The following is a 27,625-nucleotide window of genomic DNA, read 5'->3' as shown; positions in this document are numbered from 1 at the left end:
CTCAAACATTCACTATTGTTCTTTATATTATTATTATTTTTTATATACTTTTTATTACTATTTATTATTTTTAATTATTATTTAATATTTAATTATTATTTTTTTATTACTATTTACAAACATTTTCACACTTTCAGTATACAAATTTATTATTTATTTTCGTAAATGAAATGAGATGAGAGGATTTGAGATTAAAGTTAAAAAATTGAATAAAATATTGAATAAAAAATTATTAGAATATTTTTTTAATATTATTTTTATTTTGTAATTTAAAAATTTTGAATTGTTTATTTTATTTTATGTGAAGATTTAAGAAAATTATAATGATGAGATGAGAATTTTTAAAATTTTGAATTTTAATGTTGGAAGCAAATTAGACCCAGTCGACGGCATGTGCCACTTTGTGCAGCGCATCAAGCACATTCGCCCACTGTCTGTAACGTTGCTTCTTGTGCCTTGTAAATCAGTGGCCTAGGAAGCTGGCGGTATGGCAGCAGATCGGCCACTGTTCATCCCAAACGAGGAAAAAACGCAAAAGCTTTAGATACATGGCTTCTAAACATGGAAAAGGAAGAGATAGAGAGAGAGAGAGAGGGAGGAAGCTTTAACACAAGAAGACATCGGTGGTGATGTGAGCAGGCACCGATTGTATATTTTTAGCTCTAAAATTCTTGTAAAACAAGTAAACCACTAAATTGAACTTTCACACAAATTTCAGTCCTATACCAAGAAGCTGCCCGCGGAACCCAATTTTAACAGCAGCTACAACTGTTCCAATTGTACAAAAAGCACCAGCTGAGAGACCTTGACGTTCACGCAAAAACTGGGTCATACATTGACTACAAACCTCTTCTATTACTAACACCCCATGTCCCGGTTCACAAAAGAGAGAAACTTTATTTCAAAAAATAAAAATAAAAATGAAGCGAGATCTACATTTGTCAAGATCAGATGAGGATCTCGTCTCATCCCCATGGAGGCATCAATACGTCAGACTTCTCATGCGTGACTGGAAGTGTCATGCTGGTCTGGCCCCGAGTTCTCTGGATTTGGAGGAGCAGCCTTTGATCTCAGTATATGCTTGCATGTCCTGCAACAAAACATCGTTAAACTCTTTAAAGGTAGAGTAATGCTACATGCAATCGTAGAGTAGAATGAGATCTACTACTAAAAAATTAATTTTTTCCATGTGAGTCTTGTATTTATTTACTTTTTTCAAAGTGATTACGCGGCGGCGCTTGCACACTTACGACTGCAACTATCATTTCTCACATATCATACCCTTTCATATATGACATCTTTTCTCTATATAAGCCATTGATATAAAGTACAATGCTTAAGCTCACCAATTTGGAAATTCAATTTTCAGTAATAGATTACGTAATTGGCTTATGAAAAATTGGATCCTGTACTCCCACATTCAGGTTCTGTGTCTTCTGTCCTAACTATATGGAACAATATAACTTGCGAATTTTGTGAAATGCAGATAAAAAGAGCACAAGAGTAATACGTGTCCAAATCCTCTTTCCTGCTCTGGATATCGCTTGACCATAATACTGGGTCCATGTTCTTAGGCATGGCATCTTGCTGTTGGGATTTCTCTATTAGCCACTTCTCTGCTTTATTGCACTCATTAATGATCTGAAAGTAATGGAAAGTTAAAAACATTGGAAACATCATCAAAACAGTATGAGATTAGTAATTGTCATCATTGGCAATTTCATATCATACCGTCTCTCGATCCTTGGGTGGGATTGAATCAACAGCCTTACTATAATCCACAATGGACTTGAGCAGATCTCTTCTTGCTTGTGCTCTTGCTGCTTCATCTTTATAACGATTCTCTATTGGATCCACCAACTATAAAAAACAAAGAGAGAGTCAAGCAAGGAGGAGAAAATATGAAGACAAACTAGTGAATTTAGAAGAGTGAAAATAACCTTCTTAAGATCATCTAGTTTTGAAGTATAAGCACTTTCCGTTTCATCATCCCCATCCTCATAAAGCCACTCCTCTGTCTGCTGTAGACTGCTAGAGATGCCCTCTCTCTCATGGTCACTTGCAAAGCTCCGATATGTGTTGAATAGCTATTTATCATACACATGATTATTTCAGAAGCCAGTTCATTGAAAGATGGAAGTATAAACTAAAACGCCCATCTTAATTGTTTCAGTCAGTCATTCCACGAGATGGATAATGATGCGAACAGCATTAAGATATTTCCCACAAAATAGTGAATGTTAAGACTGATGAGTTAATAGCACGAGCACCATGCACTAATACTATAAATCACCCTGTAACAATTGAATATAACCCTCTCTAACAATCAAGAAACTAAGTTGCCCAAAATAAAAAATAAACGAAGTTCAGAAGATAAATTTATCATATCAGAGCGTGGGCATCAAGCCATACTACTTCCTCCATAAAACCAGGTAGCGACAACCAAATTGAAGTCAACCTAGTGTACGATCAGGTTTAGTCATAAAACAAAAGCATATATTTTACGTGTCAGAATAATTACACAAGTTATACCTTATTTCGCATATCATACACATAGGACTCCAGGGCGTTCTTCTTGAATTTGGTTTGTTCCATAGCTCTGTCCTGTTGGGCCAGCTGAGTTTCTTTTTCTTGGGCATCAGAGAGCTCAGCCTCGGTCATTCCACCATAGATACTTTCGCTAACTGGTATTTCAAGCCTCCTGGTCACTTTATCACTTCTTATTCCCTCAGCCTGCAGGAGGGTTCTATGAATTAGTTTTACATTTCCCACATAGCTTTAACATTTAATTTTTCAGAAAAATACATGAACTTTGACAAAACATAAATAACATACTCATCCATATGTACTCCCTCAGTATCAAAACCATTTTCCACTTCCATGCTTTATTCTTAAATGTTGCTGATATAAAAATTAAAATTTCCTCTAACAAGTTACCAGTGCCATGATGAAGAATATTGTGGAGAAATGATTATAAAGTTAATTTTGCACTTCCAACCCTCAACAATATCTTCTGAAACATCCAAGAAGGAAACATGGATACTAATTTAAGGACGAGGTCAGTGCATGCTTACAGATAGACACATGGAGAAACAAATAGTGCTGCACAATAAGGACGTGATTGATTACAAACTTACAGAAGCATGTGAAGATTTAGACTGTGCACGGGCACTATCTTCAACACCGTTTGCAACCATATCAGAAGCAGCACATTCAGCATCCATTTTATCTATATTCGAATGAATATTGCTGCTTGTGACTGTATCATCTACATGATCTTCTATCAACTGAAGTCATAATAAGATTTATACCACATCATAAAATTTCAACGAAAATGACAAATCAAATAGCTGAAAACAAAATGAGACTCCTCACTAACCCAAGCTGATTCAACACCGACAATTCCATGGAGGTTCAATTGAACTTTGACTTTAACCCTGGCCTTTTCACCATGTGAGCTGTGGAAAGGACCAATCTGTGAAAGGAAAAGATGGTTGATAAGATAGAAATGATGTTCCCATTGCCTCAGCTGATATTTGCAGTTCCAAGTGCTCTTCCCATATACAAATAATTGATAACTCAAGCCCACTAGTTTTGATAAACAAACACAAAGCTGGGTCGAGCTTGAGGTATTTGTGAATGGCTTTATTGATTTGCAGCGCACTAAAAGGATGTGCACCAAAATCAATAAACAGCTTATTTTAAAATGAAGCCTCAAATAAGATAATGTAAATGAATCAGAATTCAAAGGAGGAGTTCCTAAAATTTTTCATGTAAGCAAAACACCTCCAAGTATGCATACCGTGAAACAACTAATCTTTGGTGGGACACCAGGGGGCAGTTCATGTGGATTGGCATAGAATGCTTCCAAATGGAACAAATAGCTTCGTTGAAATGATAGAACCTTAAGGCTTGGAATTGGTTGGCGTCTAGGAAACAGCACACCATTTGACCCCGTGCAAATTGAGCCTTCTTCTGATGAAAATCCTATGGAGAAAGGTATAATATCTTGAACCTGTATGATAAAATGCAAAGGGAATTGCTTACAAAATAGAATAAAGCCTCGTTTGTTTTCACAATCATTCTTATTTCATCTCATCTAATCATTATAAATTTTTCAATTTTTCACACAAAATAAAATAAACAATTCAACTTTTTCAAATCTCAAAACAAAAATAATATTAAAAAACTATATTCTAACAATACTTTATTCAATTTTCAACTTTTATCTCAACTCATCTCATCACTCATCTCATCTCATTTGCGAAAACAAATGAGGCTTAAGACTAAACAGATATATAAGTTACTGACTGAGTCAGATCATATGGCACAAGATAGCACAATTTTAGTACTTTGGAAATCATATTATTTCCAATTCGATGATCAACAGATTTATTGCTAGTAACATGACTGACCTGTGGGCCTAATGGTCAACAATGTTTTTTCCAGAACTTTACAATGGATGCAAGTGATCCTGTCTTTGTTTAAGGAAAACTATAGTTGCTTATAAGTTATTATTATTGTTATCATTATTTTCATCCAAAGCATGCAAGGCAGCTGAGCTCAAAGCCCACCAAAACTAGATACGTAATGTGTAGTAATGCACTTTGTTTACATGAGTGAAGTCAGCATCTTTTGGAATATATCGTGTATTGCACGGTCAGAGATATATGATGCTATGATATTCAAATAAATAAAATGATATACTATAGCAGTTTGGGTAAACATAAGCAGTGGTGTATGGCTAAAGATAAACATTACGGCATAAATGTTTATTGAAGTATGCTCAGGACAAATATTGGCAAGTGAGCAAACTCCTCTAGAGCTGCCGGAGTATGAGTACCCCCGATCGTCCTAAAAAGCAGAGGGGGCAAGAACTGAGAATTCATTTTGAAATACAAACCTCATATTCTCTAACTCTAAAAACTGGACTAAGCATTGCACACTGAAGAGCACATCCACGTGCCACACATTCACTCGCATTCAGTTTCCGGCTGGGTTCTCTCCTGAATATCGAAGCTAACAATCTTGTAATAGCTGGAATCCTAGATCCTGAGCCAACTAGCTCAACAGAATGGATCTTCTCTGCAGCCAACCCTGCATCAGCCAAGGCTTTGTTACAAGTAATGCTCATCCTATCCAATAATCCCGAAGCTAGCTTCTCAAATTCTTCCCTCTTAATAAATCCCTTGACATCTTTCTCCTCCATCAGACACTCAATATTTAGAGGTGCCTCTGGGTTTGCACTCAACACTTTCTTCAGCTTCTCGCATGCTACCCTCAGCCTGATACATGCCTTGATATTAGAGTACACATCAATACCGTACTGCTCTTTAAATTTTGAAGCAAAATAAGTAAACAAAACTTCGTCAAAGTCTCTCCCTCCCAAGCTTATGTCAAAAGTATGTGATAATATCCTCATATGTCCAGCCTCAAATAATGCAATAGAGACCTGGGTATCACAATGACCAATGTCAACAAATGCAACGTAAGTTGGTCCAGAGCTGGGGAAATCTGTTTTATAAATTCCAAAACTAAGTGCAGTAGCAGTACAGTCATGCATCAATCTCAAAGGCTTTAACCCAGCAATTGTCGCAGCATTCAAATATGCACGTCTCTGCAAGTCCGTAAAGTATGATGGGATCCCGATTACACAATCTGAAATGGGCATTTCCAAACGTTTCTCTGTTATCTCTTTCAAATGAGCAAAGAGCATTGCCAGAATCTGCACTGGCGTAAATGTATGGCTCTCACCCCGGTACGTCAAGTGAATCAAAATGCCCCCATCCAGACCTTCAGAAGTTTCAAAAGGCAGCTTTTGTAGCTCGTTCTGCACAACCACATCTGAGAATTTCCTGCCAATTAGTCTTTTGACCTGAGATATTGTGGATTTCAGGTTCATCATTGCAGAAGCAGCACCAGCAGATCCCATAAACCGTTGCTTCTCCCCAAAACATACCACAGCCGGGGTTTCACGGTTTGATTCATCATTCAACAAAACATCAATACCCCTTTGCTTCACCACGGCAATAACACAGTTCTCGTTTCCAATATCAAATCCCACCACACTCATTTCAATTAATTTGGTTTCAGCGCAAACCAAAAAAAGAAGCAACTTGATTAAGTCCGAATTCTCACTTTCCCCAACCAACCAACTCAAGACTTTATACCTTGGAACTTTTCCACGAACCTTAAGTTTCCCTACAACAATATTCAAAATTTAAACAAGAAAACATAATGGTGAGAATGCCCAAGCCCGTAAACCAATATCCAAAGAAATGTAAACTCACTCTACTCGAACCAAGGATATTTCCAGTGAAAATTAAAAATTAAAGGGTGTTAAAAATTATTATAGCCATACATTAGTAGTGACCACTAAATCAAAATATTCTAAATTCCAAGTTCAATCCGAAGCCAATCAATTAGCATAAATCTAGTGACCTCGCAACTATTAAAGCCAAAAAAAAAAAAGACACAGAAACTAAAAAATTTCTTCCCATTTTCGCAGCAATATATCACAAGCTAATCCATAAAAAATCCAATTCGAGAAGCAGCAGAGAACTTTGCCTGGTTAAGAAGGACGAATTACCTGATTCAGAGACTATTTTTCGATGAAAAATTCCACGAAACCGAAATGGAAACCAGGACAATGGAGAAGATTACGATAAGGAGCGATCGGTGGCGGGGAGAAAAAACCTGCGGCTTGTTCGCGAAAGCTCCACCATTTTTGAGAAATAATAATAAGCGAGTCTGGTGGGGCTGGACCAGAATAATAGATTTTTCAGTGGTGCCCTTAACTTTTGCACATTTATTTTAAAACCCCTGTAGTTCTTGATTTTTGGGTCAAAGAGTCTAGCTCGACTACCGGGAGAAGCCAAACGACAGCAGTTTGGTCAACAGCTTAGCTAAAAATTTAAGGGTAAGATTTTGGATTCAATAATGTACAAGTCTTGCCAAGAGTTTATAGCCTGATGATATATGATTCTGTTTTTTAAATAAAAAATTTAGATTCGAAATCTCTCGTCCATTGTATAAAAAAATAATTATATTATATCTCACCTTTCAAATGATCAGTTCTATTAATATATACTATTAATGCAGTATTAGTAACCCCGTCACCTCGGACGGGCGGATGGATTGCCTCATTCATCCAAACCAAACAAATTCTATATACAATCAAATAAAGGTTATAGACTGTGATTTGTATGATGAGTGAATGGATTAAAACATATCCTACCTATTCTCGTATATTTAAAAGTTTTAACACCACACACTATCTATACAACTATTTGAAGGCTTTTATCTCATGTCTAGGATAGCGGAATCCTAGTCGTGTGATTGTCCAATCCTCTTTGCTGTTCACACGATGCATGAGACTTGGGGGATGACTTTTTTTGGTCCGTGTCTATGAACTTAAACAGTGTGTTGAATATAGACACGAGTGAAAAAAAATATTAAAAGTGGCTTATTGGAATACATTCCCCCCCTTAACATACCCAATAGATTGCAAAGATTAGGCTGGGAAAGCTGCTTCTTTCATATGCGAATAATTTGACAGTAGATTCTTTTTACAAAAGACAATCCAATCAAGAGACTCAAAAGAGATAATACTTTGGACCAATCTGTATATGATCCTTATGAGTATCAATGAAGAGATGGGCAGCAATTACAGAAATTAATGTTTGATTTAACGTATGACGTTTTTTCAACCGAAGTAACACAAGTCATGACCACATTCCTTTTTTCTTTCTATGGCCCATGTTTGTGGTACTCTCTATATATGGGACTTATTGGCTCCTCTTCAACGTAGCATCATCCAACATTGCAGGTCGGATTCTCTTTCACAGACAACGCAAAAACAACAAATGCCCGAAACAATAGCCTCACGTTTTCTGTCTTGTTTTGGCCTTTTGCTTGCCTTCTTGTTACTTACAAAGTTGTGTTTTTTTTTTTTTTTTCCTTTCTATCCAATTGGATTGCCATGCCCTGTACGCCCTTGCCACTGGTTCTTTTCGCAGCAGTATTATCTCGAACACAAAAGTGTTACCATTCATTCTATCCAATTGGATTGCCGTGTACGCTTTTCCCATTCCCCTAATCTGGTAAGAACGTTCGGTGGGTCTTCCCAAGTTCCCATTTCTGTTGCCTCAGAACTCGTACTTGGGTCTGTTTGGCTGCCGAGAAAAAAAAAAAAAAAAAAAAACAACTTTTGATGTCGTGTAAAGCGTATACTGAACCCAACTCAGCTAGGCTTTATGCGTTTGAACAAACATGATTTCGTTTGGAAGTTTCGTGTTCCTTTCGTTTCCAGTGTCGAGGTAGTTACTTTTCTAGTTAGTTTTATCGTTGATCAAGTTTCAGCGATAGATTAAAATTGAAGTTGCATATTTTGAGGCTTTGGTACTTTGTTTCTTAAACCTTCTATATAGAATATGCGATATATGCTTGACTAGGATTCAGCTTTAGGCTCTACTTGGTTAGCCAGAGGGTTGAGTAAATACGAAGCCTTTAAGCTTCGTTCGACCAGTAATTTTTCGAAGCTTGGTTTAATTTTCTCGGAGACGAAAGGAAGGTACAAGGTCCGGGTTTTTCTTCGCTTTCTCAGCAGCCAAACCCACCCTAATGTTTGAAGTATCTGTTCTTTTCTTGCCCTGTTCAGGTATTCTCTGTTTGTTTGTAATCAAACACTGCAAAGACTTTGATCATTGACTTATGGAGAATAGTGGAACTAGTTCTTTTCCGAGGACTCGAAGATTGGAGAGCTGCTTCAATGCAAGCTCTAGACTTAGTGTGAAGGAAACGCCGAAAATTCCGGCGAAAGAACTGGGATCGAAGCTAAGGGCCAATATGCATTTGGATGAAGTTGGATGGGGCTCAGTATTACTATCTTGGATTAGAGTTGTCATATGTTTCGCGACGATGATGATCACGACATTCGTTTGGGCGTTGATCATGCTCGCGCTTATACCGTGGCCTTATGAGAGGATCAGGCAGGGGAACATATATGGACATGTTACTGGTAGATTAATGGTAAGGTACCTTTTGTTTTTATGGCTCGTGTTGCTTTTGCTTGTGCTGAGGTTTTGAAGTAGATAGCTATGGTGCTGAAAATTTGTGTGTTTCTCAATGGTCGAGTAGCGTATGAGCTGAAGAACTGAGGAAAAGAAAATTGGACTTTTGAATGACATCATTTTCTTTCTGCAGTTTCTATAAGATTCAAACTAGGCCACAGAATTAAATTGGGCTGATACGAGCTGTTTCCATTTTCTTTATTCTTTTTTAAAAAATAGTACAATATCATCACCCTAGAAGATCTTTGCTGGCATTTATTTGAGTTTTTTGCTGTTTCTCCTAATGTACTGTTTTCTTCACTGATTAGGAGACCTCCTTTCCATTTGAACTTCATTTAATTCACGGATATGAGTATGAATGCAGTGTTTGACCTCGTTCATATTTTTTTTTCCAGTTTCCCATTTTTATTAGCCGATATGTAATGCGTTAGCAGCCATAGCTATTAAAGTCTGCCGATAGTTCTTCTCCTTAAGGGGAAAAAACCTATTAATTGAACCAGGTAAGATTGTAATTCCTTTCGGGCAACCATATATTATTGTCAGAGATTTTGTGAGAAAAGTTATCCTTAGATTTCGTAACAATTAAGTGTTAGAGGCCCGTGGAAAAAGGGTTGTTTTTTCTTGATCGTTGAATGCTGACAAGTCAGAGCATTTACTCTAGCAGTCATTGACTGGACCACAGCATGGCATTGATTTGGGAATATCATCTGTAGCAGTACGTGAAAAACAGAAAATGCTCGGGCGGATCAAAAGATATTAATTCACAGCTAATTGAAAAAAGTGCTCAGAAAGAGTTTCTTGCAAAATAAATTACTGAAAAACAAAATACAGCTTGCATTTCACATTTTAGACTCAGAGAGATTTCTCACGAGAACCTTACAGAGCATGTGTTAAGTAATGAATACTCTACATTTTCGAACAGACTCTTCATACATAAGCATCAAAGAAAGGTAAGTTCTATGAAATGGATCCGTACACAGAACAATACCATATCAGAGAAGTTGGACTGATTTAAGGGACTGCTTTGTTGCACATATGACAATGTGTTCTAGCGTATGGTCAGCAAACGTTTTCCCATAACATCCTAGGTTTCATGGAGTGCATTTGAATAAGACGCCCCAAGCATTTACTGACACTTGAAGAGTACAACACATCAATATGGCTCTTGCTGTTCAATATTCTCCTGTATTAGCTTCCTGCAGTTTATTTAGTTTGGAGAATTTGAGGGGTTTTGCAGTAGATGATTAATGCTTCAGAACATTGACCGCAGATGTGGATCCTTGGGAATCCTATAAAGATTCAGGGTGCTGAATTTTCTAATAAGAGGGCCATTTATATCAGTAACCATGCATCTCCTCTCGATATTTTCCTAATAATGTGGTTGACTCCCACAGGCACTGTTGGCATTGCCAAGAAGGAGGTATGTTCAATGCTTTAAGAATAAACATGGCAGATCTTTTGTATTTTGAAAATTAATTTGTCTGTATCACCATTATAGTTAGTTGAGCCTTGACATTGCTCATGCAATGTTGTGAACAAGGCTCCTCTTGGTGAAGATTTGCACCCCATTAAAAAAAATGCTCATTTCTTGCCCTCATCTCTGCTGATCAAGATCCATTTTCTTTGATTATGGTTCCTCGCCACCCAAATGCAGACTGGAAATGCTTCTGACTTGTATTATATTATGCCTAGATGGTGTGCTGTGAAAAATGGATTTTAATATATCCTTTATTTAAGCATAGGTGCTTTTACTTGCTAGTTCCCTTCAACATTAGATTCATCTTTGCTATGTACTAGTGCAGATTACTTGTAAAAAAAAATGTACAGGTGCATACAAGAGTGGAGAGTTATTCATACAGTCACTATGCCCGTGCCAGATTTACTTTCTAGAATGGATTGAGGAACTCCAATGACCCAATACGTATTTTATGCAGATCATTTGGTACCCACTATTTGGACAACTTTATGTTTTGGCAAACCACCTTCGCATAGATCGCTCCAACCCAACAGCAGCCATTGAATCCATGAAACAGGTGGCCATTTTCCCCACATTGTTGGTCCGAGATTCTTTTAATAGCGTTTCTAACTTGTGATCCTTCTTATGCCCAGGCAGCCCGTGCAGTAGTGGAAAACAACCTATCTTTGATAATTTTTCCCGAGGGCACCAGGTCCAAAAATGGGCGGCTACTCCCATTTAAAAAGGCAATAACCTTTCCCGTGTTGGGACTTGGTATTTTCTTCATGATATAAGTCACATTGTGGTATATATGGTGGTATTGTCTATGGCCCAAAGTGGCAGGCATCACTTGGGGGGAATCCAAGCCAGTGTGCCTAGCTTTGTAATTGATGAGGTCTTTTCTCGAGTATTAAGCGAATACTTGAGTAATAAATGAAGTTTGCATCCTCCTGGGCCCTTCCATTTTGTGGGTCAGAAATTCAATTGGTGATTGTTCTAAACTTCAGTGCATCTAATTGGAAGTAGATTAAGGAATGCATTACATAAACGAACGGATGAATGACATTACTCTTATTGTGAAATCTGTTTTACTTTGATTAATAAAGACCTTTATATGGATAATAAATATTGTATCAAATCTTGCAGATGGAAACATACATGAAAATAAAGGCAGGAACCCTATATTTTTTAGCAACTATAATAAAATGATAATGAATGATCAGTTGGCCATTTCAATGTATAGTTTCTTTGTTATTATTAGATATGTAATTGATGTGGTAACTTTTCTTGCACTTTCTTGCTTATGCTATATGTTAAAGCAAATATTTGGTCTATCACTTTCCATTGCAGGGCTTTGTTCATTTGGCATTGCAGTCAGGCCTCCCAATAGTTCCCATGGTCTTGACAGGTACCCATCTAGCATGGAAGAAGGGCAGCTTAAATGTTCGACCAGCACCTCTGACAGTAAGGTATCTTCCTCCGATAAGTACCAATGATTGGACAGCGGACAAGATCGACGGCTACATCAAGATGATTCATGACTTGTATATCAAACATCTCCCCGAGTCTCAGAGGCCTCTTGTGGTAGAAGATCCCAGAAATGGTTCCAATTCATAGTGGAGTTGCATCATCCTTTTGATCATTCGATTCTTAGAAGGAAGTCCCAATGCAAACTTGCTACGATAAGCATGATTGAGTTAAGTTTGCAATTAGCATGATTTGAGTGTCATCTTTTGTACCACTAATTCTCTTGCATTAAGCTTAGTTTGCTCGTCCAAGATTAATTATTGACTAGGTTTTCTTAGCCTTGTAACATTGACTATGATCATTTTCAGTGCATCGAAGTGAATACAGAGATCCTTTTGCTCATGTATGTATATCAGTATATGTGCTTGTATAGTTCATTCCCATCAATATTTCTGGGTAACAGGTTGCCATCATTTTCCAGTAGTAGGAAAAAACCATTTTATGCTCATCAAGCACAGGTTTATTCTTCAACATTGGTTTTTTTGTTTGGTTACGCAGATAAGATAAGATGAGATGAGATGTTTTGTTGAAAGTTGAATAAAATATTATTATAATATAATTTTTTAATATAATTTTATTTTAGAATTTGAAAATTTTAAATTATTTATTATATTTTGTATGAGAGTTTAAAAAAATTATAATAATTACGTGAGATAAAATAGTCTTATTTTGTTTAACCAAACCAGCCTTGATCACAAATTTGCATATCCTGAAGGATAAAAGAATGAACTGCTGTTAAGCTTGCACTTGGGAAGAATATTCTTCAATGATTTTTGAGTAGCCGTACCACTACCACTCACAAAAACCTGAATTACAAAATCAAGACAAAGTGGTTTTGACAATGATTTTTCACTCTAGAAGGATACGGAATTTTTTTGTTTAAATGAGCTGTAAAATAATTGTAAATAAATTCGAAATAGTTGTTGTTCCTATATATAAATAACTTTTCTAATACTTCATTTATAAATGGGTTGAAAATTTAAAATAAATAGATTTTTTAAAATTAAAAAAGAGATTTTTAGAGTTAACATAAATTATGAACTCATCTGGTTTAGAAACGTAAAACATCTCGTCTCATTTCATATAAAAAATTTTATAATTTTTTTTTCAAACACTGCTTAAATATAAATATTTTTCAATTTTAAATATTTAACTTTTTCGCTTAATCATTATCTAATTATTATAACTTTCTCAAACTTTTAAATATAACATAAAAAATAATATAATTTTTATAGATACTAAAATAAAATAATATTAAAAAATAATAATTTTATTTAACTTTTTTTTTTCTCTTCTCACAAAATTATATAAAATATTTTAACTCAAATATTTTAAAATTTTCGCACAAAATTTATAATTCGGCGGGATCATGTGTTCTAACGACGTGGCAACCTCTTACTGCCAGGTTTCCCACTCCTCGTAACAGTCCGACACGGTATCAGTCTTCACTGCTTTGAATTCGCCACCTCTCACCCCAACCACCCAGACGAGCAGCAACACTGAACACAGTCACCGACATAGCGCTCTCCGCCTGAGACAACAAATCGAAAAAAAAAAAAGAACAGGTTCGGTCCAGTATTTCTGTCGACTCCCGAAACACATCTGGGGTTCCTGAATCTGTTTTCCGAGAAGTGATTGCAAATTGTTCTTCTTTAGCTTTACAGTCAGTTAAAAAAAACAATTATCTTTTTGGTTTCACCCAGAACACATCCCAAAGGTACGGCCTCGCGCAATCCCTACCTCATCTTTGCTCTCTAAAGCACACTTTATCTTCTCTTGCATGCTTTCTTTCTCCATCATCAAGCCCTAAATTTAGATTTTTTTATTTTCCAATCAGGTTTTGGGTTATTGTTTCAGCACCCTAATTCTCTTGTTGGCTTTGATACCATGATTTTTTATACCATGAAATAAATTAGAGCAAAGAGTGAAGAAAGAAAACCATTTGCAGAGACAAAATCCAGCGAATTACTTTCATTCTTTCTCTTTTCTTTTATCCATTCGATTCATTTCCCTTTGAAAGAAGTAAAAGAAAAAAAGAGAAAAGAATCTAACGCTCCAGTCTATTTGAAGACTTTCAACGCTCAAGCTATATGAAAGAGCTTTCAACATGGAGTGGTTTTGGGTTTTTGCTTAGATAGTGTAGCTTGGCGTATTTTTTTGAGTGAGTTTTTTTTCTTAAGTCCTCATTTTTTTAAAAAAATAAAAATAAAAACGTTTCAGCGACCAAAAAGAGTATCAGGGTTTGTGAGAGTAATAATTAATATCACCCTTGTTTTTTGGAAGCATAGAATTAAAAAAAAAAAAAAAAAAAAACGTTTTTGCGACCAAAAAGAGTATCAGGGTTTGTGAGAGTAATATCACCCTTTTTTTGCATAGAAGTTTAAATATATTTTTATTAAATACTTTTTGTACCCATCTCAAGTCCTCAGTTATTGTGTGCATAATTGATACTCACTCGTAGATTTTTTGATTTTACACTGCAAGTACGTCTATTTACAGCTCTACTTGACAACTACTGGAAGATTGGGTTTGCAAGCAAATTGCTCTATGGTTTATAGTTTAGTTTAGCTCAGGTGGTATAATAGTTGTAGAGCTAATGCCTGGATGCTCAAATTGTTTTATATTGCGAAAAAGCTTGCCTTTATATGCCTACATGGTTGACAATAAATTTTGGATATATGTGCCCTTTTCCATGACATAGCCATACAATGGGATGAATTGATGTTTAATTTTTTTCATGATGCAAGTGTGTGCATCTCTTAGTTGTTCAAAACATTTTTTGGTAAAAGAGACGCAACTTCGAGAAGGCTTTATCTTTTTATTCTATTGAATGGATTGTTTTAAATGATTTATATGCACCAGAAAGGAATTCGTTGACCATTTAAGCAAATGAAATACCAATTGCCTTTTCTGCAGCTGGGAGTTATGGTTTGTTAGTCTACTTAATATGTGATTTTGATTCTCTTATATTTGTGCCGAATGACAAAAAATCTACTTTTTATTGATTTTGATAGTCTTTGCAACATTGAGTAAAATATCAGAAATCTACTTACTGGATGTCATTGGTATAGAGCTTGATGTTAACTGTTTAATAGAGGTGCACAAGTCTCAATTCTCGCATCCATGATTCCATAGTATACAATCCTTTTGAGGTTCCGGACATTTTGAAATGTAAAATCCTAGGGCCTGCTTCGTTTTCCAACTTCTACCAATGGTTCCAGAAAATGTGTAATTTTGGTTAGTTGGTTGTCTTCATTGCCATTCAATTCCCTCCTCGGGGGTCAAAGACAATAAAATACTTGAAGAACCTGTTGGTAATTGCTACTAAATGGCCATTCTTCTTTTATGGTCACATGTGTTGCTTGTACTAGCAACTTATCCAAGAAAAAAAGTGTGCTGCTTGTATATCTGATTTTCATTCTATCCCTGGTGAGGTAAACATTGGAACTAGTGGGATTTAGATCCCTAAGAGTTTTTGCCCGAATATAAGGATAAACTTAATTCTGTAACCTATATGTCACGGGAAAAGGTATCAAGGGCTTTCCTTATGAGCTTAATTCTTGCTTTATAAGATTTTCTATTGGTTTACTTATAAAAAAAAAAGAAGTTCTATTGATCCATCCACACCTGACTTTGAGTGAGCTAAAATGTCTAGTCATAAATGGACATCGTGTGGCTGGTTTTTTCAATAACCTTTTGAAGCTGGGTTTAAGTTTACAATAGCAAAGAAAACATCAATGGCTGTTTTTTGTTGTTTGGCAATATTTTTCTATATTAATATTCTGGTTACTTGGAACAAACATATAGTTATCTGTATGTTTAAAGTATATTTTAGTTTGGAGCTCATGGTAGTAACAAATTTTTAAGGCTGCTGAGATTGTTAGAGAAAAGAATGCATGGCATCAGATTATGACCATGTGGCCATTGGATGCAGGATAAACTACAGAAAGATTGCGCTGAAAGGAGATAAAATTTACTCATAAAAAAAAAAAGGAGATAAAATTTGCAAGTAATACTTAAGATGAGCCAAGCCTACCAAGGGAGCAACCCTGATGGCTCGGCAGATGTCCCCATGAAGCGCAAAAGGGGTCGTCCGCGGAAGTATCCGAGGCTTGATAATGGGGAGAAAGCTCATGTTGCGAAGGATCAGAGTTCAAACCGTGGGGTGAATGGTCGTGTCCCTCCTGTGTGTGAAGTTGTGAATGGAAATCAGCCCCGTCAGGTTGATTCAATTAGTGATGCAAATGATGACATGGTGGGCCAGGAAGTTTCTGGTGTCGTTGAGGCAGGATTTGACGCCGGATATTTACTGAGTGTTCGGGTTGGCAACTCCGACACCACTTTGAGGGGTGTTGTCTTTAAGCCTGGACATTTCATTCCTGTTTCAGCTGAGAATGATGTGGCCCCAGACATTCGAATGATCAGGCGCAATGAGATTCCCCTCCCGGCACAAACTTATACTCAGGTCCATGGCTACAACCCTCGATACAGAGAAAGGCAAAATTTCAAATCTCCAAGAAATGGAAATAATTCATTTCAGGTGCCTGGAGTAGCACCTGAGTCTGCTAGCCTTGTGGCCTTGAAAGGCAAACAGGCTTCGTCGGTAGTCCCAAGGGGCAATGTAGTGCCTCTAGTGCTCAAACCTGCTAATGGGGTAGCACTTGCAAACCAACCATCTCCAGTTGCTGTACAAGGTGCTCATTTGGTAGCCTCAAAGAGCAAACAGGTTGGAGGTGCTCAATCATCAGATGCTTCAACCCTCAACAACCAAGTGCCAACAATTGGAAACCAAGCACTTACTTCTGTACCTCAAGCCAGCAACCAGGTTACACCAAAAGATTTGCAAAGTGAAAATGTTTCGTATATTCAACCTCCACCAGAGGTGCTACCCACCGATTTAGAAGGCACATCAGCAAGATTGCCTGGCATGCCTTTCGAGAATCTATCGACCGAGGTCAGCAAGAGAACTCAAGCTCCATCAGAGTCAGCGAAGACTGAAATTGAAAGTAGTGGGTCTGCAGGTAAAATGTCAGTTAAAGTTTCTGGCCATAGTCAGAAAGATGAATTTAATGATATGGATCAGCCCCTCTTAATCGAGCCCCTGCAGGCGGTACAACCTAATCTTCAGAACCAGCCGGATCCCTCTTTAAAACCTATTGAGAATAATATAACTGGCAAAATGACTGAGCTATTGCAGGTAAAAATAATTCTTCAACTAAACGTATTCATTATTTTGTAGTGGACTATGTACTCGAATATTCAACGCATGCGCACTTTGGTACTGATGCACAGCACTTTAAAACTAGGTTTTGCAGGAAACCTCAATGGAGAACCAGCAGCCATTAAAAGCTTGTGGGCTGAAGTTAGAAGAACCAAGGAGTCCGGAAACTAATCATGGAGATAAAGATATTGATCATACGAAGAAATAGTCCGGAAAATCAAGTGCCTGATTGAACACAATCCACTTTGAACTGGTATCTTGAATAAGCAATTTTCGTAAGTAACTCACAAAAAGTTCCAGATTGACTGACTGGAATTAGTCAATTATGAAGAAGCATATAGGAAAATTAGACAACTATGTGGAAGGTTGGGATCTTAAAATAGGAAAGGGCTGGCAGAGGATCCATATTTGGTTACGCCTTCAGGATCTGACCTTGTTACCTTGTGCCTTTTCAGCTTGTAGTTCTTAAGTCTTCTTTGCTCATAGTGCTTGTAATTTAGTTACAATATTCTACTTTTTCAAAACGATTACGTGACGTTTATGCATTTTACGGTTATATGTAGAATTACTCAGAAGAGAAACTTGTAAGAAATCCGCATCGGATGCCATGATTCACAACAATTCAACTCTTGTTTAGCTGTGTTGTAGTTCAAATTCCACAGCTTAATTATGGGTTGTGGAGACCACCATTTGCAGGAAATGCGGCTAAGAAGATGTGTGCAAGTGCATGCATGCTCTTAAAAGAATCTGGAAAACATGAGGACTCATTTTTCATAAATTGTTTAATGGGGCAATAAACCTTCTTCATCCATAAAATGGGTTCTACTGAACAAACCCTTGTTTAAAAATTAAAGGGATATGATCCTTCACTTCAAAGCGATAACACTTACAACTCTGTGCTGTTAAACTGGAGGACTCATCTCGAATACAAAATTGTGGGCCAAAATTTTATGATTATAAAAATTCAAAAAAAAAAACCTGTTGAGGTGATTGAAATCGAAAACCTATTCATGAAAACTTGGTGCCGTTGAGGCCATTAGCTCCTGGGACTGAAATTGGGCGGTTTGCAGGGAAGGTAGACTGCACAAGTGGGATGTGGTTTGGCATTACGAAAGGTTGCTGTCCGGAGAGATGCAACGCTTGGCCTACTGCACTTCCTGCGCATTTCAAAAAACAGAAAGGACGATGCTTCAATGAAAACTGAACATTTCAGAAGGTTGGTGGACGGACCTGAATCAGTCCTACTCTAACCGATTCCTTGGTTTTCCAAAAATAATCTTTCCCAAGGAAATCTCACTTCCTTTCACAATCATTTTCTATGGATAAGAGGGCAAATAAATTGGACACGTTTGAATCATTTTCATTATTTCTTTCCCTTGTATATATAGGTTACTTAGTCCACCTCAATCAGTTGGCAAGAAGACCAACTTGAGTTAAATTTAAAGATTATGTTAGTTATCGGGATTGAGATATATCCAAAATCCAACTAATTTCATTACTTTGGACCGTTATCATGATCACTAGCTGAGCTGTCAGCTCTTCATATGCAATCGGTAACACTCCTTGGTACATAACATTTAATCTAGAAGGCTAGAAATGCAACCATATACAGGTTAAAAAATTGAATATTAGTAGTTAACTTCAACGATAATAATGATACCAACGGCAACAATATTCTGTAAAATAATAAATATTCAGCATGGACATAAAAGCCTTCCATTTACCTTGCTGCTTTTGAAATTGGACTTGATGTGGAGTCAAGACAGGATGCACATATGGTGGTGAGATAGCGGCTGCACCCTGAACCAAATCCTTCAATGTGAAATACTAGTGACTAAGCAATCAGTTGAAATCACGGTAATAGATTTAAATATAAAATCTAGGTACAATAGATAAGCATGACGTGGAAAGAGAAAAATAGTGACTAATCCACAAAATAGAGGAAAAGAGACTGAACTATAATCCACAAATGCAATCAAGTATCTCGCAGACATGAACTATGTTAATTTCTGATATTAGAACCAAGATGCAATTCTATGAAGAGAGTTCTATGAACCACATCAAAAGAGAAGGGAATTTAGTTGCACATGCACCAGGGAAGAATGCCTTAAATGTGGATGAATGTCTTAAATGTGGATGAATGTATTGTGAACATAGAGGAAATTCCTCAGTGTATAATGTCTCTGTTATAGAGAAGTTTATCAATGAAATGTCTATATGTTTATCAAAAAGAAGAAAGTATCTCGTAGAGACTGTAACTTACGTGAGAAACTGGATGGACATAGACAAGCTGACCCAATCGTCCAACCATAACCTGGGGAGAGAGAGAGATTATCAATTTATAAATAACCAGGTAACGAGCAAGAAACTCAAAATGTCTCTTAATCCAGTTACACCAGGCTACATACTATAGAATTACTACAAGTATGACCCACGAAATCATTCTACTACTTACAGCTTGAGCTGTTGGATGTGTATATGCAGGTCTAGCCTGAACAGGATCATACTGTCCAGTATATCGAAGTGGCTGAGTCCTGCTTCCCATAGGTCCAACAATCTATAGCCATAAGGGAAAAATTCAGTGAAACCCACACCTAAGAAATATAAATTATTTTTATTATTAAGTAAGATAAAATTTATTAATACTGTAAGAGGTGTTATCCTAGTACATACGAAGCATACATGAGGATACTAAACAAAATATAAAGGAAAAAGTGCTAGAAACTCCAGAAAATTAAAAACCTAAGAACTCTAAGTTCTAATGATAATCTAACAAGACATGATAATCAACAAGACGCATGTTTAGATAATGCTACAAACTAAACCCTGTAAAAAATTTTTGCCCATTGGGCAAAAGGTTGAAAGTCTCATAACTGACAGACTCTGGAGTTAACTGAAACTAACTCTAATTGTAATTTAATACTTCTTTTTTCTTTCCTTTTGCACAAGGAATTCTTAGATAGAAAAACTTCGCAACATTCTTCAATAACCAAAGAAGTTCCCAGATTTTAGGTACAACGATTTTCTAATCCTAAGCAGCAGTCATTCCAGTAGTTCTTATTTGATCTAGATTGGACTAATTCAACTACTACAAAGCATTCAAAGAAGATGTTTCCGGGGCTTATAAACTAGAAAATAGGAGAAAGATCTTCTGCTCATATAACATATCAGAAGTGGGTTATGTTAAAAACCAGAAAATGATCCCTTGGCTTATGAAACCAGAGAAAGAGAGAAAGATCTTCCACACATATTCAGAACAAGTACTTCATTTTCTGGTAGTCAGATCGAGAGAAAAAGGTGTCTTGAGGATGAGATCAAAGCTGTCCTATTCTTATTGAACGACAATAAAGCACCGCTGCACCAGGCCCAAATGGGAACAACACCCTTTCTCAAGGCCTGGGATAATGTTGGAAATGAGGTGGTAAAGGCTGTGAAGTCTTTCTTTGACCCAGGCAACCTATTGAAGGAGGTAAATGCCACCGCATTTGTGGTGATTCCTCAAGCACATAAAACCAATTAAGCCGAACGACTTTAGGCCTATTTCTTGCCACAATACCATCTATAAGTGCATTGCTAAAATTATTGCCAAGAGGATTGATGACATGTAAGAGTAAGAACTCAGAAACACCTAATAATACATACAGGTTGGGAAAATCGAGAACCACTGACACCATTTCCAGCTGTCAAATTACCATACGGGAAAACCTTGACATTCATGGATGAACGAGATGCAAATGTGCTGAATTCAGTTTCTGGTTGAGCAGAAGCAAAAGGCCCCAAAGGAGAGTTGTTTGGTATGTAAGTCATGCTTGCAACAGTTGGCACTGCTGGAGCCATTGATATGGGATTTGCAAGGGACGGAGAGAAAATTTTTGCTCCTGGATTGAGCTTAAATTCCTAGAAGAAAAAAAATGTCAAAAGAAATCAGCTTCATTACAATTAATTATGCTACACTATTTCTTACTTTCTCTAAATTTGTTCTGCCACCCAGTTATTTGTATTAACACCAGTGATTGAGAGTTAAATGAAGACCTACAAATTGAAAATATTAATGGCAATCATACTTGGATATACCAATGTATACCCTGTACTTATTTGGCTGTCAATAACAGTTATCTTACTTATAAAAAATAATACTTGTTAGTCAATGGTTCTCAAATACAGTTGTTAATTCCAAGATGCTTCAATCAACACTTAAAACAGCATTTTTATAATGAACAAATAGGTTATTGGTGACCCAATTGATGATTAAAAATTAGATGGTCAAGACAGGCATCCAATAACTCACAAGACAAGATAAATCGAACTAAACATAACAATTCAAGGGAATTGAACATGGTTTTTCCAGATAAATAAATTACCTTAGAACTTCTATTAGATTCTGGATTTTGTTGAGGGACCATTTCAGTTGATGTTGTGAATGAACTAAGATTTGACTTTGAGGTGACACCCACATTTGGTTTGGAAGAAGTCGAAAGACCTGAAGAAATCGCATCAGATGAAGAAGTTTCTGCTGAAGAGGGCCTTTTACAGCATTGGTTGTCTGGTTTAACCGGTAGAGTAGCAGGATCACAACTTGAAGTAGATCCTTGAACTTCATCAGCCTGCACAAAGCAATCGAACCGGTGAGTATATTGAAAACTATAATAGGCAAATATTTCTACTTTCCAAAAATCCATAATCTATGTAAAAGGGAATGACTATGTTCGTCTAAACATACACTTGCTTCCCTATGACACTCCATCTTCTCTCTGAAAATATCTTGTTCACTGTTTGACCTGTCATATTCAGCCTGTCAGTCAGAAAGACAATATACAGGAACTGAGAATGACAAACAAATATAAAGATGAAAATATAAAAGGAGGAAATATTTTGAAGCCCCACAAGAGTGCGTCCACGTCACTATATGTATGAAAAAAGGCAATTGCCCCAAAGGGGATCTCTGGTTCTATTTGCCAGAATAGACAGATGGTAGAAAATTATCCAACTGATGTGCACTCCTGATGCTAGGGCCAAGGACAGCAACTAGGGCCCAACTTTTAGGGGGATCATCAAGATATCACTCCCAACAATTAAATAAACTCAATGGTTAGGCATACCTCCCATCAGATTCTCCAGAAGCTTCTTCAACCTGCATATGAAGAGATCAAGTGAGAAAAGAAAACAAATATATAACTGACAGATGCACACCGACCTCTAAAAACTAAGATTATCTTACAAAGTTTCACATGCAACACATGAACCCACATATTATGGGCTGTGTACCCTACCCTATAAAAAAAAAAAAAAATGCATTCCATCATCTACTATCTTTGAACAAGCAATTTGGCTGGATCTTTTCTTAAAACAAAAAAAGAAGCATGACAGCTTTACAGCAAACATAGCTCCTAAGCTCCACACTGGGAAAAATAATAATTCACATAGAGTACCTAAATTATAAAGGTAATCCTGAGTTCTAATTCCCATATTAGCTACTTACTAGGTGAAACTGGGCTTTACAATTGAATTTAGGGAAGCTTCAATGCTTCAAGATCAACTTTTTTGGGTTATAGTGCAGATGTAGCTAGCATTTTTCTCGCGTTGTTACCACAAAACTAAACCTCTCAAGATTAGAATATCCATCCATGAAGATATTGTTCAGGAACATGAAAAGAAGAGGCAAATCTTAATTGATATTAGCTGAGTTTTTACACACGAACGCACATATAAAGAGAATAGACATACATGCATATGTATGTGTGTGTGTGTATAGAGAGAGAGAGAGAGAGAGTACCTTTGCTGAACTTATCCTGTCACTTTTACCATCTTCAATTTCCAAAGCATCCCCTATCTGATTTGTTGGTGATTTTCTCCGCTCATGCTTCCCTCCAGATATTTTGGGCATCAAACCATGACCAAAGCCATTCTCTGCTCGAACCGAACTCCTGCTTTTGCATGTGATAACATGTACATAAGTTTATACCAAAATTGAAGAGATATTGTCTCAAAATAGAGTAATTAGTAACCAGTCGTCTTTATTAAAACTCACGATAAAGAATAATCATGCAACTTTTCTCCAATAACTCGAAAATTCAAGCTTGGAGCCTCAGGAAAACAAATTAAATCATTAAAACATGAGCCTAGTCAAAACTTTTGAGTGAGCATAAAACTTTTTTTTATGATAAATACAACTTGTTATTAATTCTTCACATATTTAAGCACTCAGGTATAAGCCCCAGATTAAATCACCATTGCACCACTAATATATAATTAAAGATTATATAATTTTTTAATAAGATTATATATAATAACCCCGTTTAACCTTTTTACCTTTGCCCAATTTTTTTTTTTTAAAGATTTACAACACCTCCATATACCAGACATGTTAAAGCATAGACCCTGCTTATTTTGAGATTTGAACCTATGGTCCCAATAGAAAGAGTGTTGAGTTTAACTTATCCAAAAAATAAAAGTGAATAAATGCCAAGGATATACGTACTCGGCCATCAGGCTAATGGGCTCATGGAGAGCATTGAATGAATAATAGCTTTTGCAAAGAATAATGAAATATCGATATTGATAAAGTCAAGAAGAAGACTTTCAAACATAGTCTACAGTCAACCTCGACATATGATGTGATGATGAATAACATTTTGCGCATATTTTCCCTGGAAACATGGAGGAGGAAATGCTCAAACAAATCCCTTAGGTTGGGCTATTGGTTCTAAGAGAACTATCAACCAAAGAGGACAGTACAAATCCATGCAGTCCTCAGATTGGATATTAAGAAAATGCCTACATAAAAGCCGTAGAAATACCGACTACAAAATGTCAATTGCTAGTTTCTTAATTGAGTGCTGTTAGATTATTAATTTATCAAGCGAGCAAGCAAAAAGAAAAGATATCTGCTCATAATTAATTGCATTCTGATAAAAAAGTAAGTTTTAATAACCTAGCCTCAAACCATTCGTAACACTTACTGGTATTCTCCTTTTGTTATACATCATAAGTAAATGTCAAAAGGAATACTCCTTAACCATGATTTCGGTCAATATGAATCTAACAATGACTCCCATTTCGGTCAATATGGGAGTCGCATGGGTAATGCCAGACAGGGTGGTTGATCTTCTAGCATGTTGGAGAGGGATCACTGGGACATCACAGATTGCAGCCGTATGGAAGATGGTCCCTGTTTTTATTTTTTGGTATATTTGGAGTGAACGAAATGAGCGACTTTTTGAGGATCATGAACGTTCCTTGGAAGAGTTTCGTAGTTTTTTTTGGAAGACTTTGTTTCTGTGGACCATTGCTATAGATTTCAATGGTTCCAGCTTCCATGATTTCCTTTTAACTGTTTCTAGTTCCTAAATAGGTGTATGTCTTTGTATACCCCTAGTGTACTTGGGCTATGCCTTTCTTTCTATCAATGAATTACTTATTACCTATAAAAAAAAAAAAACAATGACTACCTTGTCTGATTGATTTTATTCTTATGTATGGCAGACTTCGTAGTTTTGTTTGCCTCCATCACTGGATGCTCAGAAGGTACAATCCCTACAACAGCTTCTGTATGATCACCAGCCATATTTCTCGCAACAACATCAGCTGAAAGCTGAACCCCCTACACAAAATGTAACATTTTTATCGCACAATTTGCTCTACGTGATATCAAATAAATTAGGAGTGAAACAAAATAAAAGAATCAGAATAGTGACATACCTTTGCAACAACTTGAACTAGATCACTTGAGTGGATTACCAGTGTGTCTATGAGCACACCATTTGCTACATTCGAATAACTTTTTCCCTTTTTAGTCAAACTTGCATTCTTAAGAACGATACCTAAGCAAAGCAACAATCAATTTGGTAAATATGGTAATATACTACATAAGCGTAAAAAATATTATTCTGAAAGACACTTGAAGCCCTCTTGATTCTAAAATACAATGACCAAATATGGCTCATATCCAATCATATCCTTATAGTGATTAACACTTCAAATCTGAAAAGTAAAAGCCCCTTCTATAAACTAAGCCATACGGTTCTTACTTGTACCAGTTCGGTTGAGCAAAATATAACATCATTCTCAAATCTGATAAATAAATCATCTCACAGTCAGATTGCTCACTTCTGGTCCTTTTCTAAATATTCTAAAGGAGGAACAAATCAAACTTACTTTGTCATTGTCTTGCCTTTGGGAAAAGAAAAATGGAAATATAAACAATCGATTCCTCATTCTCATTTCCACTCCAAGGAAGAAATGAAGCAATATACTCGGCGAACCTAGATCAAATTCCAGACAAACCAAACCCAGCCCAATCATGCCCACCATAACTCCTCAAGAAAATCAAAACCCAGATGCAATTTGTTCCATACAACAAAATCCCGATACACTTTCGCACAACAATAAAAACCCAGAAATGATTGATATATGAATTCAATAAAAATTCCAAAACCCAAAGCAAAATAATAGGAAAGATTAAACGACATACCGTAGTCGTCTTCGACAGAGGAAGTGTGGAAGAGTCCAGAATAGACAGAACCGTCCTTGACGTGCACGTCAACTGGGAGGCCAATGATGCATATAGTGGCCAAGATCAAAGCCTCACTCAATGAAGGAGAAGAAGAATAAGAGGTCTCATCGTTCAGGAACTCTCTGTCTCTGCAGCCCATAATGATCACTGTTTTCAGCTGATTCAATTTGCACTGTTCCTTTCTGTACTCTCTCTCTCTGTTCTGGAATTTTCTTTCACAGCATGATTTGGAGGTTAATGCAGGGAGGGATCTGAAGCAGCGATGGGCTCCTTTGTGGGCTTTTAACGAGGATGTGAGGGAATTGGAAAAAACTTGATACAAAGGGAAAATAAATGAATGCAAAAGAGGAGCTTTTGCGCACGTAACGCGTCTCTCTGCGGATCCTCCCTCCCCACGCCAGGGACATCACCGTCTAAAAGTAAATAACATAGGGGCATATACGTAATCTCACTTTCCTTTTTCTGAATGTATTGCTCCACTAATTAAAAAATAAATAAAAGAAAAAGGTAATTTTATTTTTGGTGCACGAAGCATGAAATTCAAACAGAGTGGCATGGCATGCGATTCTTGAATCCACTCTAATTTTGGTTGTATCTGAAAAAGAGAAAACCTGTGGAGCAGTCGGACTAATAAATATAGAAGAATAGTTTACTACTAATTAGCTTACACTAAGGCTTTTTATCTAAGCTATCATGTATTGCACTATATCTGATTATTGTAGATTAGCAGAAACCCTTCTCACCCGTTATCTGCCTCGTTGCACAGCAACTCGCACCCCCCTCTTGCACGGCTGGAATTTGCACAGTTGAAACCCACACGCCTTCGTCTCCTCTAGGGACACATAGGCTAATTGTGTTATGTTTCTGCTTCATTTTTTTCTTTGTGAACTTGCATTTACATCATCTGCAAAAGGAAAAGATAATCGATGAGATTGATATTGGGAAGGGAAGAGAATGACCAAGTCTTGCTTCTACACTTGTGATATTGGAAGGGAAAGATAATCGATGGCATTTTCAGATCCCGTAACAATACAATACACTTGTGATTTTCTCTTCTACATTTTAGCATACACCTTGTATGCACATTGTGTTATCCATCACAGCAGGTCTTCTATGTTTCCATCATCATTTTCCTTGATACAAACAACCAACATTCATACCTCTAACATAAATCCTAATACTTCAATCCATCAAAATAGAAATTGAGAAATTGAGAAATTTTTTGGGAGACCTCAGACCATCATCATCTTCTTATGTTTTCTTTTGTTAATCTAATCCAATTATATTGTTTTGTTTACTTTACTCATGTTTTTAGAAATTGGGTATGAAATTTATTTACTTGCTTTTTGCTGGAGTTTGAACACCATATGATGCTTCTCTTCAGTCACCGTCGAAGATTTATACAAATTGAATTTTGTAAACCCAATTGATTTACAGTCAAACCCAAGAAAATATGATCGAATTTTCTCCACTAGAAAACTAGTATTTTTTTCGCCAAAAAAACAAAATGTCGAGAAATCGGGAAACTCCTTTGAATACCGTTAAAAAGGGAAAGAAATAGAGTTTTATGTACAGATTTACAGAAATCGCATCTCTTCGCCGAAAGCAATATTATGAGATTTTTATTATCTGTTGAATTTTATCATAGTTCGTGTTGGCCGTTCAAGTTGCCATTAGGGATTATTTTTTCAGTCGAGATCTTCATTTGGGTTGGGAGGGAGTGGAAGACGGGCGGCGAGGAAGATGAGTAGAGAAAAACATGAAGTGCTCTTAGGCAAAATCAATAGTGCTGCTTTTGATTAGAAGTGTTTCTGTGTAGTGGAACCTATTTCTTTTAT

At 36.6% G+C, this 27,625-nt stretch overlaps 4 protein-coding genes across 13 annotated transcripts; 2 read left to right on the top strand and 2 right to left on the bottom strand.

Annotated features, from left to right (window-relative positions):
- Positions 1-653: 653 nt before the first annotated feature.
- Positions 654-6,742, bottom strand: LOC108983997 (heat shock 70 kDa protein 16-like). Its single transcript, XM_018955807.2, has 10 exons — positions 6,590-6,742; positions 4,904-6,201; positions 3,803-4,015; positions 3,380-3,475; positions 3,138-3,287; positions 2,533-2,733; positions 1,941-2,087; positions 1,732-1,860; positions 1,511-1,641; positions 654-1,090 (listed from the first exon to the last, which is right to left on the bottom strand). Exons 2-10 carry the CDS (start codon positions 6,071-6,073, stop codon positions 1,000-1,002), a joined length of 2,328 nt encoding a protein of 775 aa, XP_018811352.1. The 5' UTR covers positions 6,074-6,201; positions 6,590-6,742; the 3' UTR covers positions 654-999.
- A 1,092-nt stretch (positions 6,743-7,834) lies between these two features.
- LOC108984053 (1-acyl-sn-glycerol-3-phosphate acyltransferase-like) lies at positions 7,835-12,435 on the top strand. 5 transcript variants are annotated; one of them, XM_018955897.2, is made up of 6 exons: positions 7,835-8,102; positions 8,660-9,030; positions 10,342-10,491; positions 11,006-11,104; positions 11,181-11,273; positions 11,878-12,435. In XM_018955897.2, exons 2-6 carry the CDS (start codon positions 8,713-8,715, stop codon positions 12,142-12,144), a joined length of 927 nt encoding a protein of 308 aa, XP_018811442.1. In that variant the 5' UTR covers positions 7,835-8,102; positions 8,660-8,712; the 3' UTR covers positions 12,145-12,435. The 5 variants fall into 5 exon arrangements, with proteins under 5 accessions (XP_018811442.1, XP_018811436.1, XP_018811430.1 ...); XM_018955891.2 differs by having other exon boundaries at positions 7,835-8,318; XM_018955885.2 differs by having other exon boundaries at positions 7,835-8,572.
- A 1,044-nt stretch (positions 12,436-13,479) lies between these two features.
- LOC108984031 lies at positions 13,480-18,252 on the top strand. Of its 2 annotated transcripts, none has more exons than XM_018955867.2 (3): positions 13,480-13,771; positions 15,989-17,251; positions 17,370-18,252. In XM_018955867.2, exons 2-3 carry the CDS (start codon positions 16,076-16,078, stop codon positions 17,481-17,483), a joined length of 1,290 nt encoding a protein of 429 aa, XP_018811412.1. In that variant the 5' UTR covers positions 13,480-13,771; positions 15,989-16,075; the 3' UTR covers positions 17,484-18,252. The 2 variants fall into 2 exon arrangements, with proteins under 2 accessions (XP_018811412.1, XP_018811407.1); XM_018955862.2 differs by having other exon boundaries at positions 13,481-13,771; positions 17,361-18,252.
- LOC108984004 (polyadenylate-binding protein-interacting protein 4) lies at positions 18,057-26,181 on the bottom strand. 5 transcript variants are annotated; one of them, XM_035687431.1, is made up of 12 exons: positions 25,746-26,177; positions 24,974-25,095; positions 24,724-24,875; positions 23,049-23,199; positions 22,375-22,406; positions 21,996-22,053; positions 21,637-21,879; positions 20,918-21,172; positions 19,731-19,832; positions 19,539-19,589; positions 19,000-19,075; positions 18,057-18,432 (listed from the first exon to the last, which is right to left on the bottom strand). In XM_035687431.1, exons 1-12 carry the CDS (start codon positions 25,924-25,926, stop codon positions 18,284-18,286), a joined length of 1,572 nt encoding a protein of 523 aa, XP_035543324.1. In that variant the 5' UTR covers positions 25,927-26,177; the 3' UTR covers positions 18,057-18,283. The 5 variants fall into 5 exon arrangements, with proteins under 5 accessions (XP_035543324.1, XP_035543323.1, XP_018811380.1 ...); XM_035687430.1 differs by having other exon boundaries at positions 18,257-18,432; positions 19,000-19,102; positions 25,746-26,179; XM_018955835.2 differs by having other exon boundaries at positions 18,257-18,432; positions 19,000-19,087; positions 25,746-26,178.
- Positions 26,182-27,625: the final 1,444 nt, after the last annotated feature.

The sequence above is a fragment of the Juglans regia genome, chromosome 2 (genome assembly GCF_001411555.2).
Source record: "Juglans regia cultivar Chandler chromosome 2, Walnut 2.0, whole genome shotgun sequence".
NCBI lineage: Eukaryota > Viridiplantae > Streptophyta > Magnoliopsida > Fagales > Juglandaceae > Juglans > Juglans regia.
The sequence above is the reverse complement of the archived record's forward strand: the minus strand, read 5'-3'. Positions and strand labels throughout refer to the sequence as shown.

Coding starts and splice junctions, on each gene's coding strand:
- LOC108983997 (XM_018955807.2), bottom strand. CDS start 6,073: ATGAGTGTGGTGGGATTTGATATTGGAAACGAGAACTGTGTTATTGCC. Junction 2,088..2,532: donor TGTATGATATGCGAAATAAG/GTATAACTTGTG, acceptor TATGATAAATAG/CTATTCAACACATATCGGAG. Junction 1,642..1,731: donor CACCCAAGGATCGAGAGACG/GTATGATATGAA, acceptor CATTACTTTCAG/ATCATTAATGAGTGCAATAA.
- LOC108984053 (XM_018955897.2), top strand. CDS start 8,713: ATGGAGAATAGTGGAACTAGTTCTTTTCCGAGGACTCGAAGATTGGAG. Junction 9,031..10,341: donor ATGTTACTGGTAGATTAATG/GTAAGGTACCTT, acceptor CATTGACCGCAG/ATGTGGATCCTTGGGAATCC. Junction 10,492..11,005: donor TTGGCATTGCCAAGAAGGAG/GTATGTTCAATG, acceptor TATTTTATGCAG/ATCATTTGGTACCCACTATT.
- LOC108984031 (XM_018955862.2), top strand. CDS start 16,076: ATGAGCCAAGCCTACCAAGGGAGCAACCCTGATGGCTCGGCAGATGTC. Junction 17,252..17,360: donor AAATGACTGAGCTATTGCAG/GTAAAAATAATT, acceptor CTTTAAAACTAG/GTTTTGCAGGAAACCTCAAT.
- LOC108984004 (XM_035687430.1), bottom strand. CDS start 25,926: ATGGGCTGCAGAGACAGAGAGTTCCTGAACGATGAGACCTCTTATTCT. Junction 19,833..20,917: donor GTTCTCGATTTTCCCAACCT/GTATGTATTATT, acceptor TTATGGCTATAG/ATTGTTGGACCTATGGGAAG. Junction 19,590..19,730: donor CACATCCAACAGCTCAAGCT/GTAAGTAGTAGA, acceptor CTCTCTCCCCAG/GTTATGGTTGGACGATTGGG.